This window comes from Oryctolagus cuniculus, chromosome 12 (genome assembly GCF_051225735.1).
Source record: "Oryctolagus cuniculus isolate XC-2025 breed Fujian yellow rabbit chromosome 12, ASM5122573v1, whole genome shotgun sequence".
Classification (NCBI taxonomy): domain Eukaryota; kingdom Metazoa; phylum Chordata; class Mammalia; order Lagomorpha; family Leporidae; genus Oryctolagus; species Oryctolagus cuniculus.
The window spans coordinates 109329560-109347268 of record NC_142878.1 but is presented as its reverse complement, the minus strand read 5'-3'; the positions used below and the strand labels follow the sequence as shown (position 1 = coordinate 109347268).

The 17709-nt window shown below is 65.3% G+C and overlaps 1 protein-coding gene across 1 annotated transcript in view; it reads left to right on the top strand.

Annotated features, from left to right (window-relative positions):
- The first annotated feature begins 10229 nt into the window (after nt 1-10229).
- The window catches only part of CCDC33 (coiled-coil domain containing 33), a 64786-nt gene continuing 57306 nt past the window's right edge, over nt 10230-17709 (top strand). Inside the window, exons 1-2 of the mRNA XM_089311026.1 lie at nt 10230-10250; nt 12462-12625. Of these exons, the coding sequence (XP_089167152.1) occupies nt 10230-10250; nt 12462-12625 (185 nt within the window). The remainder of the gene's footprint in view (nt 10251-12461; nt 12626-17709) is intronic.

Here is a 17709-nt window from a genome sequence, read left to right as displayed (position 1 = left end):
AGGCGCAAAGCCATCGAGGAGCTGGGGGCGGGCCGCACGGCGCCGTCCACTCCACGTGAGCTCGAGGGAGCCTGTGTGAACGAGACGGTGCTGTCCATGACCGCCCACAGACGCAGCCACACAGGCCCTCACGGATGCGCCCCAACCTGCACTGTCCACAGGGCCTGACGGTGGTTGTAGCTGGTGGTGGTAGATGGTGGTGAAAGGGTGGTGTCGGTGGCAGTGGTAGGGCCGTCGCTGTTGGAGTGGCGGTGGTGACGACAGGCGGCTGTTTCTGAGTCTGTCCAGAGTCTCCCCTCTCCCCCCGGGGGGGCCAACAAGGACCAGCAAGGGTGGAGTCCAGCGCTGACAACCCTGGGCCCTCTGTGGGGTGAAGCGTGCCCCATCCTGGGAGTCCTGGCTAGGCAGGTGCTGAGGGCAGGCTCCCGGGACACGCTGCCGCCCTCCGTCCCGGGTACCCCCATCCCCAGGGCCCGCGGCTTCTCAGGAAGTTCCGCCTGCTGCACACCCCGGCACCTCCTCTCCTCCTGCAGCGCAGGCACCCACTTCCTGTCTTCCCTGCTCAGGCGCTGAGGGCCTGAGGGCCAGAGGGCTGGAATGTTGTTGGCTTTGCATCTGTTTCCCAAGTCCCTGAGGCTGCCTGGCACACAGTAGGTGGTCAGCAAACATCTGTTGATGAAAGAGAAGGTTCCTGGCTGTCTTTGCTCCCCCAGGCAGGCCCGCTTCCTGGCCCGTTACTTGGTTTCTTTCCAAACAAACAGAAAAGGATGGGGTGTGGCCCTCGGGGCCCAGGCTGGGACGGCAGGCGGGGCTGGGGCGGGGGTGGGGGTGGTGTGCAGTCTGCACTGCGGTGGGGTCCTTGGCAGTGGCCATGGCCTCCAGGGGACCAAGCCCTGGGCCCCTACATCCCCACAGAATCTGAGGCTGAAGACCGAGGAGCACACGCCGGGGCTGGAGTTTGAGGTTCTGAGCGTCGGTTTAACAAGGCGGCCAGGTGCGCCCTGCAGGAAGGCCCGGGCCTGGCGTGCAGCTGCGGGTGAACGGTGGGGACCCCTGCCCGCCTGTTGGCTGTCACCCACGACATCGAGCTCCTCCAACGGGCCCTACAAGGCTGGCCAAGTAGGAGAGGACGTAGAGGCAAGTAAAGGAGGGGCACTGTGTGTTAAGAGTGCAGGCTTGGGGACAGCCCTGGGCAGTCATCGCTACACTGATGGCATCAGACCCAGCCCTGGTGCCCGGCCCCTGAGCACCTGGGAGGGCGCCTTCCTGGACAGGGAAGCAGTGAGTTGGGTGGGGCAGAAGATCCACACCTGGGCACGAGGCCACCCAAGCAGGCTTCCTGGAGGAAAAGGAGTGATTCAGGCTGTAGGTGGCCAGAAATGAGGGCAGGCTGGACCCAGGGTCAGCCCCGCAGGCTAGGAGCCCGCCCTTCTTCACCCCTGTCAGCATGGACCCCGCACGGGAAGAGGGGGCCCCCAAGGGGTCACTCACAGGGGAAACTCGCCCAAGCCTGCTTGCCCTGACTCCAAGGTGGGCAGCCCAGGGGCCCCGTGTCTGCCCCTTCCCCCACCCAGGCTTCTGCAGGAACGGTGGGCAGAACGGGGGGAGTCCGGGACAGCCAGCCTGGCACGCGGGCACGGCCATCGTCCCCATCTACCCGAGCCTGACCAACCCCGCATGAACCTGGCCGCCCAGGACCGCGAGGACCTATATCGCCACCGTGGCAACCTGGCTCTGCTCCACGCAGGCGCAAACCCCACGGTGCGCCACTGCGGGCGGGGGCCTGGCCTACAGCATGGCCTTCCACGTGCGCCCCGCCGGCCGCATCCGGAGCCCCCGCCGGCCGGGCTGCAGGTGGGCACAGCCTGGATCCCAGTCCTGGCGTAAGACCCCAGCCTCTCTGGGTAGCCTGGCTGTCCCCAGCCCCTCCGTGAGCAGAGCAGCAGAGACCCACAAGCCTGCCCTGTTCAGCCTGGGGGGAGGGGTGGGCAGGCCCACTTGGAAGGGACGTGTGGCACGGTGCTTAAGACTGCCGCTTTCAGTCCCCGCGCGGCTTCTGACCCAGCTCCCTGCTAACGCACACCCTAGCAGCAGATGAAAGCAGATGGGTCCCTGCCACCCACGTGGGAGACCCGGAGGGAGCTCCCAGCTCCCTGCTTCCGCCTGGCCCAGCCCTGGCTGTTGCCCGCACGCATCTGGGAAGTGGGAGGTCTCTGTCTTTTTAAGGGGCAAGGAGAGGCAGGGATTCTGCTCTTCGCAGAGCTGTGGGGGTTTCCCAGGAGTGGCAGTGCCCTGCGGCCTGGCCTGGCCTGGCCATCTCCCAGGTGGCCCATTTCACAGGGGGAGAACCAGGCCCAAGGAGGCACTTCCTGGGAACCCCAGTGCAGGGCAGTACCTGGAATCCAGGGGTCTCCTGGCTCAGAGAACGTACGGGTCCCAAGGGGGCATCCGGCATCACCCTGCAACACCCCTGCTGGGAGGCGAGCGGGGAGGGAGGGTGTGTCATCGTGGGTACCTGGAAGGCTTCCTGGAAGAGGCAACCTTGGTGGTGAATCTTTGGTTTGTTCTTTGCTCCCTGAGTATACATTCACGCCCCCCCCCACATTTGTTCAGTGCTGACTCTGCCAGAATGCAGAATGCGGGGTGGGGGGATGACTTAGGGGCTGCACTTCCAGGCTTTGGGAGGGGCTCCCAGGAGGAGGCGGAGGTTTGGGTGACAGTAGGGAGACAGCTGGGTCTGGACTCAAACGTTTCCAGCCAAAGGGTGCTCGGCACTCTGGTGGACTGAGGGGGTGGGCGGGGGGCAGCCTGGAGGAGGTGCTCTGAGCTGTGGCTCAGGCAGGCGGGGACAGAGTGTGTCCCCAAGAAGTGCAGAGACAAGCAGGGACCTCATCCGTCAGCACACCCCCGTGACCACCTCCTGTGCAGCCCCCGCGGCGCTGGGCATGAGGGGGGCCAAGGAGCCGCCCCGGGGACACGGGGACACTGTCCCCTCAGCCGCAAGCTCCCTGAGCTGAGGCTGGGGGGGGCGGAGCTCAGGGAGAAGCTGCCTAAGTGAGGGGGCTGGGCAGCTCTCACTTCGCTGGTTCAGAGCCCCCCCCCCCGCCCCCCTTGAAGTGTCAGATGTCTCTTCCACCAAGAGGAGACAAGGGAATGGCTTTCAGGAGAGAGGAAAATCAGTCCCCTCTCGGAGCTGGCAGCCCTGACAGGGGGGGGGGGGCGGGGGGGGGCAGACAAGGGAGGGCGCCTCCTGCAGAGAGCACAGGGCCTGGCCAAGCCCGTGCTGTGGCCCCTGTGGCCCCGTGGCTGCCTCCCTTGGGAAAGTAGACAGGGCCTAGACTAGGGGGTAGCTCAGAAACTGGGGGCGGGGAGGGGGGGACAAAGGCAATGGGGGTGGGCTTGGGAGAGGCCGCAGTTCAGTCTTAGCAGAATCCTGGGCAAAGCCAGGAATCTGATCTGGCCTCCAGATACAAATGTCTGCCTCCTCCAGGAAGCCCCCCAGTGCTGACTTCCTCCTTTCCGTAGCCATCCTCGGTGCCATCGGCATCAGGCATTGCAGCCGTGGAGACTGTCCCACGGAGAACGCCATCGCGGGCTCACCTGTGTGCCATGCTTGGCTGAGGCAGAGTCGTGATGGCGTGGGGTGGGGGCAGGGCGCACAGGGAGGAGGAACTGTGATGAGAAGATGGGGAATGGGCGGTGAGCTGGAGCAGGGCCGAGCCCTAGGCGGGTACCCCCACGCTGCCGTCACCGTTCCCCCAGCCCTGGGGTCTTGGAGGAACACCTGCTCTCCGCGGGCCTGAAGTCCCCTTCTGTGACCCCCTCCATGAAGATTCCCAGCTTGGACAGTCAGGCCCAGGAGGGGGGCCGCTCCCTGGGGCCACGGCCGGGGGTGCAGGGAGGGGAGCCAGTGCCAGGGGCCCGTGCTCAGGTCTCCCGCCAGCCACAGGCGGTGGCCATCTGTCGCAAGGCCCAGGCCTCCTGTCACCTCTTGGTGCCCCCTTGGCACCCCAGGGCCCTTCCGTGTCCAGCACAAGGGGTGTTTGTCACACGGGGCAGGGTGGGGGTGGAGTGCGGGCCATCCAGTGCTCAGAGGGGGTGGGGGCAAGAAGATGCAGGCCAAACTCCGGGCCTGGGGGCACTCTGGAACCATGGCCGTGGGGGGCTCAGGCCATCCCGGAGGACTCTAGGGGACTCTTTGAAGGCTAAGCAGCGTGCACAGAGGGGTTCGGACGGGCAGAGGGACCACGGGGCCCCCATGCCTTCCAGGTGCGCCCCTGTCTCCCCAGCCTCAAGTGCTTGATGGAGAAACTCCAGGCTGGAAATCCCCGGGGGTGAGATTTCTGGAAACAGGAACCTGCAGCCAAGCGGGGGGATCCCTGCCCCCGGCCCCGCTTCCTCCCACGCGGCTGAAGCCCAGGCCGGGTTCCAGGTGGCGGAGGCGGAGGAGGGGCGAGCTCCGGCCTTCCCGGCATCTACCTCCACCAGACAATGGCAGTTTTGTTCCGTGGAAACCGTTGTGTTTCCCAGGAGTCTTTTAAATGGTGCTCTCAAGGTTTTTTTCTTTTAATTCCTTCCATTTAAAACACCTTTTTTTTTCCTCCCCCCATGCCCTGGAGGAGAAAAAAAAAAAAAGAAGGAATAAAGCAGCCACTAGAGAAGCATCGCCTTGCCGCGCACCTGGCCCCCAGCCCCTGGGCCCTGACTGCGACGGACCAGGCACCACGGGCTGGGGCTTTGGTTAAAGACAAGTGGAGGGGAACGCAGAGCTGCTCCCAGCTGCCAGGGGCTGGCCCAGCGTCCCCTCTGCCCTCGGCGCCCACGTGCGGGGTCTCTGCCCAGCAGCGCTGCCCGGCTGTCCTTGGACCCTGCAGACGTTGCTTCCGCCTCCCCGGAGAGCCCCGGGGCCTGGATTTCCTTCACTGTACTCGGGGCGGGGGGGGAGTTGGACCCCTTCACCTGGGTGCCAGCCCTGGGTGCCAGTCCCCGGCTCCCCTTGCCTCCTGCAGCCTCCCTCTGCCTTCTCTCCTGGGGTGGGGGTCGGAGGAGAGGTGACAGCAGGCTGGGCCAGGCTGGTGCACGCGTGTCCGGCCCTGGGGTCCCTGGGTGCCCCTCCTCCTTGCCCCAGCTCCTCAAACGCCAAGCCCACAGCTCCTCCTCGCAAATGAGACCGTTTTATGTGCTTTAGAAAAACACCGCAATTGTTCCCTCAATTACCCCGGAGCAGATTGAATATATTAATCTCTCTCTTAACTGGCGTTAGGGACTCGGCGGCCGCCCCTCCCCCCAGCACGTGGCCCAGCGGCTCCCAGCCCCCTCCTGGGCCCGGGGGCGCGCGGGATGGCGCGCTCCCGCAGGACGGCGCGCGGCACACAGGCGCGCGGCGCGCGTGCGCGCACGGCCGCCCCACCTCTCTCGCCTTTGTCCGGGACTGTGGGCGTCGCTGGCGGGGAGGGAGCGCAGGGGCGGCCCGGAGCGAGGCGGGAGGGACGGGGCGGCGCCCCGCTCAGCTCCAGTGACAATCGCCTGCAGCTTAAACACGCTCTGCCCCAGGCAGCTGAGCCCCGCTAAAAGCTACCTGAGGTTTCCCTTTGTAGCTCGATTTTCTTTTACTTCTGGAGAACAAAGGCACTGTCAAGGCGTTCCAGCGCTGTCACCCAGGCGGGGAGGGGTGCGGTCTGTCACCAGGACTGGCAGAGGGCTGAGGCTGAGCCTGGCGCTGGGGAGTAGTGGGGGAGGCACTTCCAGCCTAAGTCAGGGAGAGGGACCAGGCTAAAGGCACCACCCCAGCCCTGGCTCGCCTCCTCCCAGCACTTTCCACCCGGGGGTCCTGGGCGGGCCTCGGGTGGGTCCTCACGATTGGTTAGCTCGAGATTCTGCCAGCTCTGGGAGAGGCAGGTGCGCTGGGGTCAGGCTCCGGGGTGCGCCTGTGGCTCTGGTATTTATCTGGCGATTGTCCCACCTGGTGCAGGTTACGGCCCCCCCGCCTCGGCCTCCACCTCCGCGTCGGTAAAAGGGGGCAGCGGGGCGTGGTCAGCCGTGCCCAGCAGGAGGAGCTGGCCGGGTACGTGCGTGCTGCTCCCGAGCCCATCTGGGCACCTGGAAGGCAAGGTGGCTCCTTCTTGCCCAGCCAGTGCTCCAGGGGGCGCCACCGGGACCCCGTGTCTCACTGTCAGGCGGGGGAGGCCCACGGCCCGGGTGCTGGTCTGGGATGAGGCTCTGGAGCAGACTGCAGTGAGGGAACACACCAGATGGTCCCCCCACCCTCCAGCCCCCCTCCGGGGCGGGGCTGCCAGCTCACACCTCCTGGAGGCTGTGTGTGTGCCTGTGTGTGTGTACGCGCGCACACGCTCATGTGGGAAGCCACCTGCCAGCCCTGGCCCACCCCAGTGAGCAGCCGGTGGGCTCCAGGACAGGGACCCTTGGGTCACGGGGAAGTAAGGGGCAGAAGGCTCAGTGTTGGTGACTCTTTCTGGCCCTTTCACCCCCGGAAGGTGGGTGTGCCCCTAACTCCTGAGTGTAGCCACCCCCATGCACACTCAGACACACAGGATACACATGGGCGTGAGTGTGCACAGACCTGCCCGGCACACAGATTCTGACAGTCCCTGGGAGGGGCCTGCCCCTGGGGGTCAGCCCGGCCACCCAGCCTGGGCCTGCAGAGTGCGGGGGTCAGCCTCTGGGACTGACAGCCTGCCCTGGGCTCCAGTGCTGCCACGTGCCGTGGCATCTAGTGGCCTTCATTCATTCATCAACTCTCTCCCCCAGCAGCAGACAGAGCTGGGGAGCTGCCAGGCTGGGCAGAGACAGAGGAAGCGGGAGGAGCCGGAGCGCAAGCTGGGTGGTCCGTGGTCCAGGCTGCCCGGGGAGACAGCGCTGGCCAGCAGTCGCGGTCTGTGGGTCGGTGGGAAGTCGTTGGGTTAGAGCGAGCCTGGTTTCCCAGCTGCACAGGAAGCAAGTCACTTAGGTCCTGAGCCTCGGGTTGGGGTGTGCAGGGGAATTCTGCCAGGCCCCCAGGGTCTTCGAGTGGGGGGCGTGTTAGCTGAGTGTGGAGGGAGGGAGGTGACAGGAATGGGGGGATGGCAGGGTTGCCATGGGAGCCGGAGGAGGAGGAGCCACCTCCAGGGGTTGTCCCTCAGATTGCACCTGATGGCCGAAGAGCCCCCATCCCCACCCCCGGGCGTGGCCTCGGTCAGTGGCCTTGAGAGTGTGTCTATGGCCAGCAGGCCCTGACTTGCCAGTGACAGGGCCCGGGATGGCCTCAGGGCTCCGCCCACTGTGGGTTTCAGTCCTTCTGAGTCAGTGACCAGCACCTGGGGTGGGCTGACCCCCAGCCTCCTGTCCCAGGGAGACCTGCACCGGGCCAGCTGACATCAGCGGGGGCTTCCCCTGGCCGGGCCAAGCAGAGCTCTTCCTGTGGCCCTGAGCTCCCCAGCCCCCGCCCCCGACAGATCACTCCCCACCAAGTAGAGCCCACAAAGCCCTGGGAGGGGGGCCAGTTCCCGGTTCCTCTCAGAGCACCGCCAGGGGTCCTGGGGGCCGCCCCCAACCCCAGCCCTGGCTCCAGGCCACCACGGCTCCCCGGGCCCCTTCCCTCTCCGGGATCCGGGGCCAGCTCCACGTGGCATGAATACTGCAAATGGGGTTTCCTGGCCTCCCTGAGGCCGGGGCCAGGGGCTGCGCTCCCTGGTAGAGTCGCAGGCCGGGTGGCCCAGGGGTGGCCGGCACTGACCTGGGCGAGATCCAGGCCAACGGGGGCTGAACAGGCCAGGTCCTGAACTGGAGACCCCAGGGGCCTGTCTTGTGGGGGGTGGGCTCAGGGCAGCCTCTCTTAGCCTCAGCTCCCCACCTGGCCCTCAGACAAGGGCAGCGCTGAGACCAAGAACCCAGGCCCTGCAAGCGCCCAGAAGCCCTGTCTGAAACTTGCGTCTCCCGATGCCAGTTCTGCCTCAGTTTTCTCATCTTTGAAACGGGTACGGCAGCGGTACCCACTTCACTCGTAGTTGTGAGGATTGGGTTAGCTGAGGCTGGCGTGGGAGGAGGGTGGGACAGCAGACGGGAAGGCCCTCCCGAGGCTGCAGAGGCCACCGCCCACTGGGGTGGAGCCTGGGTGTGAGGGGGGGGGAGGGGGAGGAGACGGGGCCGGGCGCTCCTTCCTGGATCTGTGGGTTGGGAGAATCAAGGTAGAGAGGCACGCGTTTGCTGGAAACTGCCCCTGCCCTGGGAGTGGACGCAGCACCCAGCCCCAGCCGGGCCCCTCCTCATGGAAGGCAGCTGGGTGGGGAGGGGGCTTCATCGCTTCCCCCGTACCCAGCTCCTTGTTAACGAGTTATTGATTTTTTTGAGACAAATGCCCTGAAGCCAGGTCGCATCTTTAGCCAGGTGATTTATGTCTTGACAGTAGGACCTGGGCCTCCCCAAGCCAGACGCGGAGAGGAATTCTGCACCTGCTGCGTGCACAGGTGTCCGTGGTGCGGCCAACTCCAAGAGCCCGCGCCCTCGGCAGCCAGCCCCAGGCCCCCATCACCAAGACTGGGGCCGTGGGGGCTCCCTTTCGGCGTGAACTGTGGTGAACAGGACAGTGGGCTCATACGGGGCGCCCACCACAGGTGGTGTCCTGCACGGTGGGGAGTCTGCTAGAAGGAACCCGCCCCCAAATGCTCACCTGTCCTGCAGAGCCAGGGTTGAGCCCAGTCTGCTGGATTCTACGCCATCAGCATTTGTTTTGTTTTGTTTTTTGTTTTTTGCCTACTTGGTGGTACCAGGCCGTCCTGGGCAGGACCAGCACAGAGCATGCCCTGTGCAAAATGCAGACGCTCACGCATTTAGGCCAAGAGCCACTCGCCAAGCTCACAGAGGTCACCCCTGTACAGGAACCCCGGGGAGGTCAGAGGGCAGCCCCCCAGAGGTTCCGGGATCCCACCACGGCCCTGAAATGACAGCTGGCGTCCAAGGGGCTTGGCTGGATGTCACCGGCCCACCCCAGATGCCCTGTGTCTGCACCCGCTAACAGGGGCCCACACAGCAGAGCCTCCAGGCTGTGCCACCTCGCTCTCCCTGCCGCCAGTGTCCGGGCTGCGCCGTCTCAGAGCTGGGCGGCTTTCACCTCTGGGCTTCGCCCAGCTTGCAGGGGGGGAAGGAGAGAGACACAGCCCCTTTCCCTCAAGTGAAAGCAAAAGGCAGTGAGGCTCAGTGGTCACAGGCTGGAGCCAGCAGGCCTGGACCCAGAAGCCCGGCCCTGCCACTCCCAAGTGGGCGACCCTGGCGAGTGTTTGTCCCCCGAACACGTGCGTCCTCGAGGGAGGGGGCATAGACTTGAGGATGAGCTGAGGCCGTGCAGCAGGGGCGGGGAGGTGACCGGAGGCGCTCAGGTCCAGGCGCGGGGCTCCCCGCAGAAGGCAGAGGCGTTCCTGGTCAGGGGGCCCTGAGGGAGGGGACTGCGTGGGCAGCGGGCGGGCGAGGGGGCGGCGCTCACTGCCTACAGGGTGTGAACTCCCACACAGGGGTGAGGGGCTGGGGGGAGGGCTCAGCAGACTCTGTGCTGGTTGCCGCGGCCAGGGCTGGTGGCAGCAAAGCTGTGAGCGCGTGCCAAGGGTGAGACTGTCAGTGCCAAGTGCAGCGCCTGCCCCCGCGTGGTCTCACGGGGCCCTCACGGCAGCCTCGAATCCCTGCTGCACAGGACCATGGCCGAAGCTGTGAGACCACTCAGATTTGCCCGCGCTGCTGAGCCAGCACCCGTAGCTTCCGGCTTCTGAGCCCACCCCCTGCACCTGCGGAGGGGCATGTGTGACTTGGCCCTGGCCTGTGACATCACACAGCGTTGCCCAGGTGACCTGGCCGGGTCTCTTCTAGGTCTGGGCAGAGAGAGGGCCTCCCCTTTCGTCACCTTCCTGAGGGTGCCTGGAGTCGAGTGCCTGGCTGGGGACCCTTGCCCAGCTGGCCATGGCCCACATCCCCCAAGTCGCCCCCACCTCCACCCCCTCTCGCTCCTGAGAAAGCTCTGGACCCCTGCCCCCAACCTGCGCCCCACCCCTGCCCCGTGCTCAGATCCAGGACTGGTATCTGGCACCCCTGTGAGCGCAGGGACGCCCAGCACCACTTGCCACCCCCAAAGACACCAAGGCTGCAGGGCCAGCTGTCCAGGCAGGACGGACGCCTGGTCACTCACAGCACCAGGGACCCTTCCCCAGGGTTGTTGACCAAAGCTGGATGCCCCTGCCCCCGAGGCGATGGGACTGAAGAAGAAAAAGGTAAGGTGGGGGTGCACGGTGTGTGCACAGCACACTGCCCCTCGCGTGCAGCCCCTCGTTCTGACGACTCCCGAGCCTGCGCACCAACGTCCCTTCTCACAGCCTCAGCTTTCGCATCTGTGAAATGGGGCCCCAGAGGGTCTCTGTGGTGCCTCCAGGGTGGGTGTCCTAGCACCATGGGCCAGTGGATACCTGGCTACAACTGCCCACACTGCTGGTTGCTGGGGTCACACGGGCTCAGAGAGCCCCCTGAGATAGGGCCTCCCCTGGGTCCCTCCCCGGCAGGGCTGGCTGCCAGGCTCCAGGCTCCTGCCCCCGGCTCCTAGCTCCTGCCCTGGGCCCTTGGAGAGAAGGAGCTGTGCTGTGCTCACTGCTGTGTCCCCAGCGCCTTGCACACAGCAGGTGCTTAATGAACCCTGTGGCCGAGCGCAGGTCTAACATCCAGAATCTCGGGTGGGACCAAGTCCTCCTCGTTGCCGAGCCTGGGACAGCGGCGTCACGTCCGCGTGGCAGCAGACGGGGCTGAGGGCTCTGAGCACCTAGGGACACCCCCTCTGCACTTGGGCTCTCCCGGGGGGCCCAGAGCCCCCTGTGGCACCTACATTCACAACCCTGGATTCCGACACCTCTGGTTCCGGGCTGCCGTGCCCAGAGCAGGCCCCCCCAGGCACCCTAAGCTGTCGGCTGGGGCCCCCTCCCCACCAAGCTGGGTTCAGGGATGCAGAGCGTGGCCTCGAGTGTGATTCGTGGTTCCGGGGAACACATTTGACAGCGGTCGGAACTCCCTAGGAGCTTCCTAATGTGTAGCGAGGGTTACATCTTCCTGCCTTTTTTTTTAAGATTTATTTTGTTTATTTGAGAGGCAGAGGCAGAGAGAGAGCTCTTCCATGTACTCATTCCCCCGAAGGACTACAACACGGGCTGGGCCAGGTCAGAGTCAGGAGCCGGGAACTGGACCTGTGTCTCCCACGTGTGTGGCGGGGACGCAAGTGCCTGGGTCAGCACCTGCCGCCTTCTCCCTAGCAAGGAGCTGGGTTGGAGCCAGAGCAGCCGGGACGCGGTCGAAGGTGGCGGCCTTCCCCGCGCTGCGCCGGGCTCCAGCTGCACCCCGCCGCTCCCCGGCCGGTCCCGGCCCACACCTTTTAATGGTGCTCAGGGATCCCTGAGGACTGGGGACATTGGTCTTTTTGTAGACGGGGCGCCTATTTGCCCCCACGTGTCTTTTCTCTGCATTGTGGTGAATTGCAGCCATTCTAGAAATTTCTGGGGAATTTCAAATGTAATCCCACCCCTCAGACTGCCCTTGATGGTCTCCTGCTTTGAGTCCCTTTAAAAAAAAAAGAATTTATTTATTTGAAATGCAAAGTTACAGAGAGAGAGAGAGAGAGATTCCGTCTACTGGTTCACCCCCCAATGCCCACATCAGAACTGGGCTGACCTGAAACCAGGAGCCAGGAGCTTCCTCTGCGTCTCCCACATGGGTGCAGGGGCCTGGGCACCCCGGGCCGTCTTCTTTTACTTTCCTGGGTGCATTAACAGGGAGTTGGATCGGAAGTGGAGCAGCCGGGACTCAAACCTGCACCCCTGTGGGATGCTGGCGTGGCAGGCAGCAGCTTACCCCGCTATGCCACAGTGCTGGCCACACAGGCCACTGCTCTGGCTGCTGCCAGCCCTCCCGAAGATCACAGCTCCGAGGCCTCCATGAGGCGGACCCCAGGATGGGCCCCAACTGCAAACAGGTGCTCCAGGTCCCGCTCCGCGGCTGCGGGCCCTGCTGTATGCTTGGGGGCGGGGATTTTGTCTCTCTGAGTGCCCCACCCCCAGCTATAAAGGGGCTTTACCGGCAAGAGGCAGGCACCTGGTTAAAACGCTGCTTGGGAATGCCCACATCCCATCTGGCTCCACTTCTGATTCCGGCTTTTTGCGTGTCTGCTGTGTGCGATCCGGCATGGGGGTGGCCGACGTTTGTAAACTGTGAAGTGCTGTGCACAGGAGGGACCTGGCGGGACGGGTGGGCAGAGCTGAGCGCATGGGAGAGACTGACCGGCCGCTTGATGTGGCGCGTGGTGTGGGACCGGGGAGAGAACGGGGATCAGAGGCGACAGCCGTGCCGCCCCAGAGCAGGTGGAGGAAGAGCGAGGGAACTGGCAGCTTATAGGGGACAGAGTGTCAGAGCGGAGGGGGGGCCACTCAATGCTGCTGTCCCCGCAGGTTGCCGAGGGCCCAAAGGAGCCCCTGGATGCCGCCCCGAGCACGGAGCCCACCGCCAGCCACCTGGCTCCCCTCAACAAGGAGGTGGTCGCAGTCACCATCCACGGGGCCACCCACCTGCCTGCCTGCGGGGACGGCTCCGAGCCCTGGCCCTACGTGGTGGTGTAAGTGACCGGGGAGCGGGGGCGGGTGCTGTCGCAGCTGTGAGAACCCAGGGCTGGAGCTGACACAGGTCGGGGGGTGAATCCCACGGGGCAGCGCCAGGGCCCACCTGCTGTGTGGGGACTGCTGGCCAGGGCTGGCCTGGGGACAGCCGCTCCTGGGGCACGGCCACGGCGCCGCCTCGGGCTGGGCTCTGTCCAGGGTGAGGGTCCAAGGGGGGGAGTCCGAGGTCTCCTGCTCCTGGGCACCCCCAGCCCACTGTGGCCAGCCCTGGGGAGGGGCCCTGGCCCACACCTGGTCATTCCCGCCCCGGACTCTGGGCCTTTGCCAGCCCGCCAGCCGCCGTGGGCAGGTGCTGTTGTCTGCAGGGGTGCCCGAGGCCCGCCACGAGGTGTCCACCATCCCCTCCAGGGGCTTCTGCCAAGCCTCCCCACGGACGCTAAACATTGGCTCCACGTCTCCCCAGCAGCACTGGCGGGGACCCCTCTAAGCAGCCGGAAGGCACTGAGCCAGCTGTAGCCGCCCCCCAGCCCCCGCTCCTGGTGCTGGCATTGTTGAGTTTCCTCATTTAGTGTCTTGCAAACGCTGGTCATATTTCCTTAGGTCTCTGTGTGTATGTGTGTGTGTGTGTGTGTGTGTCTGCACCAGCCCTCTCACCAGCACTGGCCAAAATCCCATCTTCAAGGCACCTCCTCCTCCTCCAGGCAGCCACCAGGATTGAGCTAGCTCCCCCTCCCCTGGAGCCCGGCAGCCTGGTGACACGGATCTGAAACATTCTATAGAACCAGGGTTACGGTTAGCTCAGGTCTGCTGCATGTCTGCGATAGTGCACCCAACGTAGCTGTGGGGGCCCAGGACTGACCAAGAGGCCAACACCCCCACCCCACCCCCACACACAGGGACACCAACAGGTTGCCCAAGCCCCACTCCCAGCCTCCCCTCCCCCAGCAGGCCACTCGCCTTCTCCCCCCACTCATTTCCATAAACCAATTATCGCAGATCATCTGGGGAGATTGAGACCCTGCCTGTCACCAATCCCGCCAGGGCAGTGGGGAGGGGCAGGGCGCTCCGGGGGCACCTCCAAACAGCCAACACCACCCCGTTGCCATGGGAACGCACCACTGGAGCCCGGATGACCCGTGCTGGGCCAGAGCTCCGAGAGCTGAGAGCTGGGTCCACCCTGTGGCTGCAGCCTTGGGAAGCAGGCAGGGCTGGGTTCCTGGCCCCCCAGCAGAGCTGCCACCAGCTCCACGTGGCGCTAATGAGATGCAAATGAGAAGAGAGGGCTGCAGAGCCTGAAGGCCCAGTGCCAGCCCCCAGCCCCAGGCAGGAACCCCAGATACAGCAGCCACGCTTGCTAGAAGGTGGTGCTCACAGGCCCCGTACCCTGGCCGCAAGAAAGCCGCCGTAGTGTGCAGGCTCGTCGGATCCACTGCTTTGAGGACCTATTGATCTCGAGGCTTTTAAGCCAGATTTGTTTAGAAACACTTAAATGAAGCGGTTGCTTCCAGCGTTCGTAGAAAGACGGTGTCGCTTGATCTCACTGGTTCTTGGGAAATGCAGATGGAAGCCATAAGGAGATGTTGGGAGGGTGATGCTGGACAGCACAGAGAACGGGGAGCCCTCGTTCGGGGAGGGGGGACTGTGGGTCAGTGCCGCCGTCAGCACGGTGTGGGGGTCTCCAAGAGCGAAGGGTGGGGGGACCTCAGCATCCAGCCGTCCAGCTTCTGGACATGCGTCCAGAGGAAGTGGACGTGGCGTGTGTGGGTTCCGTGTAGCTGAACGGACAGAGCAGACGCAGCATGGGGGCAGGTGCACGCTGGAGTATTACTCAGTCCTGCAAAAGAAAGGCTGCCCTCCGTGCAGCAGGGGCGAGCCGGGAAGACTCGAGATGGGCCAGACAGAGAGGTGCCCGCTTGGGTGGGAACTTGGGCTTCTGTTTTCCGTGCTGCCAGCCCCCTCCCCAGGCGGGTTGCCTTGGGCATTGTGAGGTCCGCTGTCCATGGGGCACCTCTGTCGACCCTTCCTCTGCTGTGGCCACACCCAGTTCCCAGGGCAGGCCTGCTCCCTTCCATCCCAGCCCCTGCCCATGCCCTGCCCCAGCCCGCAGGGGCTCCGGGCTGGAGGGCGGGCTTTGATCCCTTTGGCTCATCCTCGTGTCCCTGTTTAGGGATGCAAGACACTGGCAGGAAGTGGTTGCCAGACGAGCCCAGCTTGTGACGTGACTTTGGGGAAGCTGGCTCCTCTTGGCACCTGCCCCCCGGCTCCCTCCTCCATTGCTGGCCCAGCGATTGGGGGTTGTTCTTGGCGTGCCCTGAAGACCCGTCAGAAGAAAGCCCGAGGGCTGTCCATGGAAGGAGGCCAGGCTGGGACCAGGGGGACTCCAAGACTGGCCGGCTGCCCGAGCCCCTGTGTGTCAGCCCGCTGAGCCTCCGAGTTGCCCCAGCTACAGGTTGGCGCAGGCCTGCCTGGCCGGCTTGTGCTCCAACCCAGCAACCAGTCCCAGTGAGAGCCCTGGCCGCGCTGCTGCGGGCAGGCCTCCCACCCAGGTTGGCAGGACCAAGCGCCCCGGCCCCGCAGTCGGGGCCAGGGGCCAGTCGGGTCGGGCAGAGCACCCAGCACTTGTCTCCCAGCCTGGCACAGACAGATCCGCCCGTCAGAGTGCAGCAGGAGCCCCAGTGGGCAGGAGGAGGCACAGGGTGGGGGCAACCAGTCATGCAGGAGATGGCCTGGGAGGTCCCGGCCCTGGCCACGTGGCAGGGGTTGCCAGGGTTGGCAGCTGCTTCGCTGGCCACCTGCTGGCCCGAGCTAATGAGCAGGGATGGAGCCAGTACAGGGAGGGGAAGGCACTGCTCCTTCTGCGCAGGGGCAGGCGTGGCTGGCGCTGGGGCCCGGGCTTGGAGGCCCCGAGGGGGCCAGACCTGGGCCAGCCAGAGTCACACTCAGATTCCTGACCTTCTCGCATAAAGCCTACGAGCCCCGAGCCTGGCCCCAGACTGAGGCTGACCTTGGTCACAGAGGCACGGTGAAGGCAGGACAGTTCCGGGGAGTCCTGGCCGGAGTGGAGGTGCCAGTGTGTGTGCTTCGTGTACCCGGGGCCTTCCAAAACAGGTCGGGGAAAATGCCTATTCCATGACAAAACAGGGCACCGCAGTCAGCTCATCTCTCCACTTTGCACAGACGTGCTGTGCCCATCTTACAGAAGGGATGCTTGAGGCTTTGCACATCTCTGTGAATTGTCACCAGCTCCAGCCCCTCCCTGCCTGCCTGGCTTGGACAGGGACTACAGGCACTGGAACCCAGGTTTCTACCCAGAAGAGTCCTCGCCACTCTGGACTCCCTCCACTCCCTGTCCAAATCCGGGCCTTTGGCCAAGGGCCCCAGGGAGCAAGAATCCGGGTGGAGCGGGTGGAGGCCCGGCATGACTCACCGGGGACCTTGGGTTTGCCCCAGCAGCCGGGAGGTTGGCCTCAGCGTGGTGACTGTGGCCGAGTGAGAGCTGGGAACATGGCAGCCCCATTTGCTGCTTTCCGCCCCTCCGGGATGCACTGGCGGTGTTCTCCATGCACGCTGGCTCCCCGGGGACAGCCCAGGCCAGGCTGCGTTCTCCCACAGGGCCCCCAAGGAGGCCAGGCCCAGAGGGTGCACGGCCGGCAGGGGCCACATCACTGCCCAGGAGGCGGACCGCACTCCTGTCAGCCTGATGGCTCCTTCTCCCCCAGCAGGATTCGGGCGGGGGTAGGGAGGGAGCCAAGGTTGGGAGCAGGCCCTGGGTGGGGCCTGGGAGTCCGTGGTCTCCGTCCCTCCCCTCCTGCAGGGCCACTGCACATGGCCTGGTTTCCTGGCCACACCTGTTTGGATGACGCTGGTCGCCCTGGGGCCCAGAGCCTCAGGGTTTTTGTCTGGTGAGAACAGCCCTGTGTCTCAGAGCCATAAACACAGCTGGCGTCGGCGGTTAGGGTGGGGCTGGGCTGGAGACGGCCTCCTGCCACACTGAAGCCCTGAGGATTCTTTCCAGATGTTTTTCCGGGTCCCTGGGGCATCTCCTCGTCTAGGCCCCAGAGCACAAGCCCTCCCCCAGGAGCCCTGAGCGGCGGCCGAGAGGGACGCTGAGGGAGGCAGGGGTCCCCGCTGTCCTGGGCACCTGTTGAGCCCACACTCATTCTTGCACAGGGCTCCTCTTCCCTCCCGGGCACGGTGAGCAGCCTGGAGGCGTGGTCCTCTCTCCAGGCCTGTGCCGGCCTCCCCCAGCCCTGCCCGGCCCGGTGAACTTCCAGCTCGGTACCTCCTGTGGCCCAGCACCTCCTGGGAGGGAAGGGGGGTGCCCCAGCCCCGCCACGCCAGGAAAGCCCAGCAGGGACATCGAACGCAGTGTGTTCAGGGCACAACCAGTGGACGGCTCCGCGGCTGGGCGGGACGGGTCCACAGTGGCCTCCAGCCCTCTCCCGCTGACTTCCAGAGTGGAGGAAGGCCGGCCAGGGTTGCCTGCTCCCTGGGGGTCCAGTGCGGGTAAAGCCCCTCCTGAGCCCCCAGCACAGGTGGGACTTCGCCCCTGCGCCCAGCCTCGCTGGCGGGTTCTCCTGCCCCGGGCAGTGCAGGTCCCCTGAGTACCGGCAGCAGGAGCTGGGCCCAGAGACGTCCAGGGTAGGAGCCACAGAGTCCATAGCAGGGGAGCAAGAACCAGGGACTCAAACCCTCAGCCACGAGCGTAGATGGGGAGACCCTGGGGGCCGTGGGTTGTCTTCATACAGAGAGGCAGGGGCAGAGGCAGCTGGCCCTGGGTGCAGGGAGGGCCTGTGGGGTGGCCCCCTGCCCTGCCCCTCACTGTCTGGATCCCAGGTGGCTCTGTGTACAGGCCACACACTCATGCTGGAGGAGCAGGCCTAGGGGCCAGCCCAGGACTGGGGCTGGGGACTCTCACAGGGCAGTCCCCTGTGGGCAGCAGGATCAGACTCTGGGGCCCCAGGCTGGGATGGAGCGGTCAGGACCAAGGCCTTGGGGCAGCCCAGGCCCCACAGCTGGGCTCTGCCTTCCCTGTGTGGACACAACTTGGAATCTGCAGAGCTGTGTCCAGGGCCAGCACGAG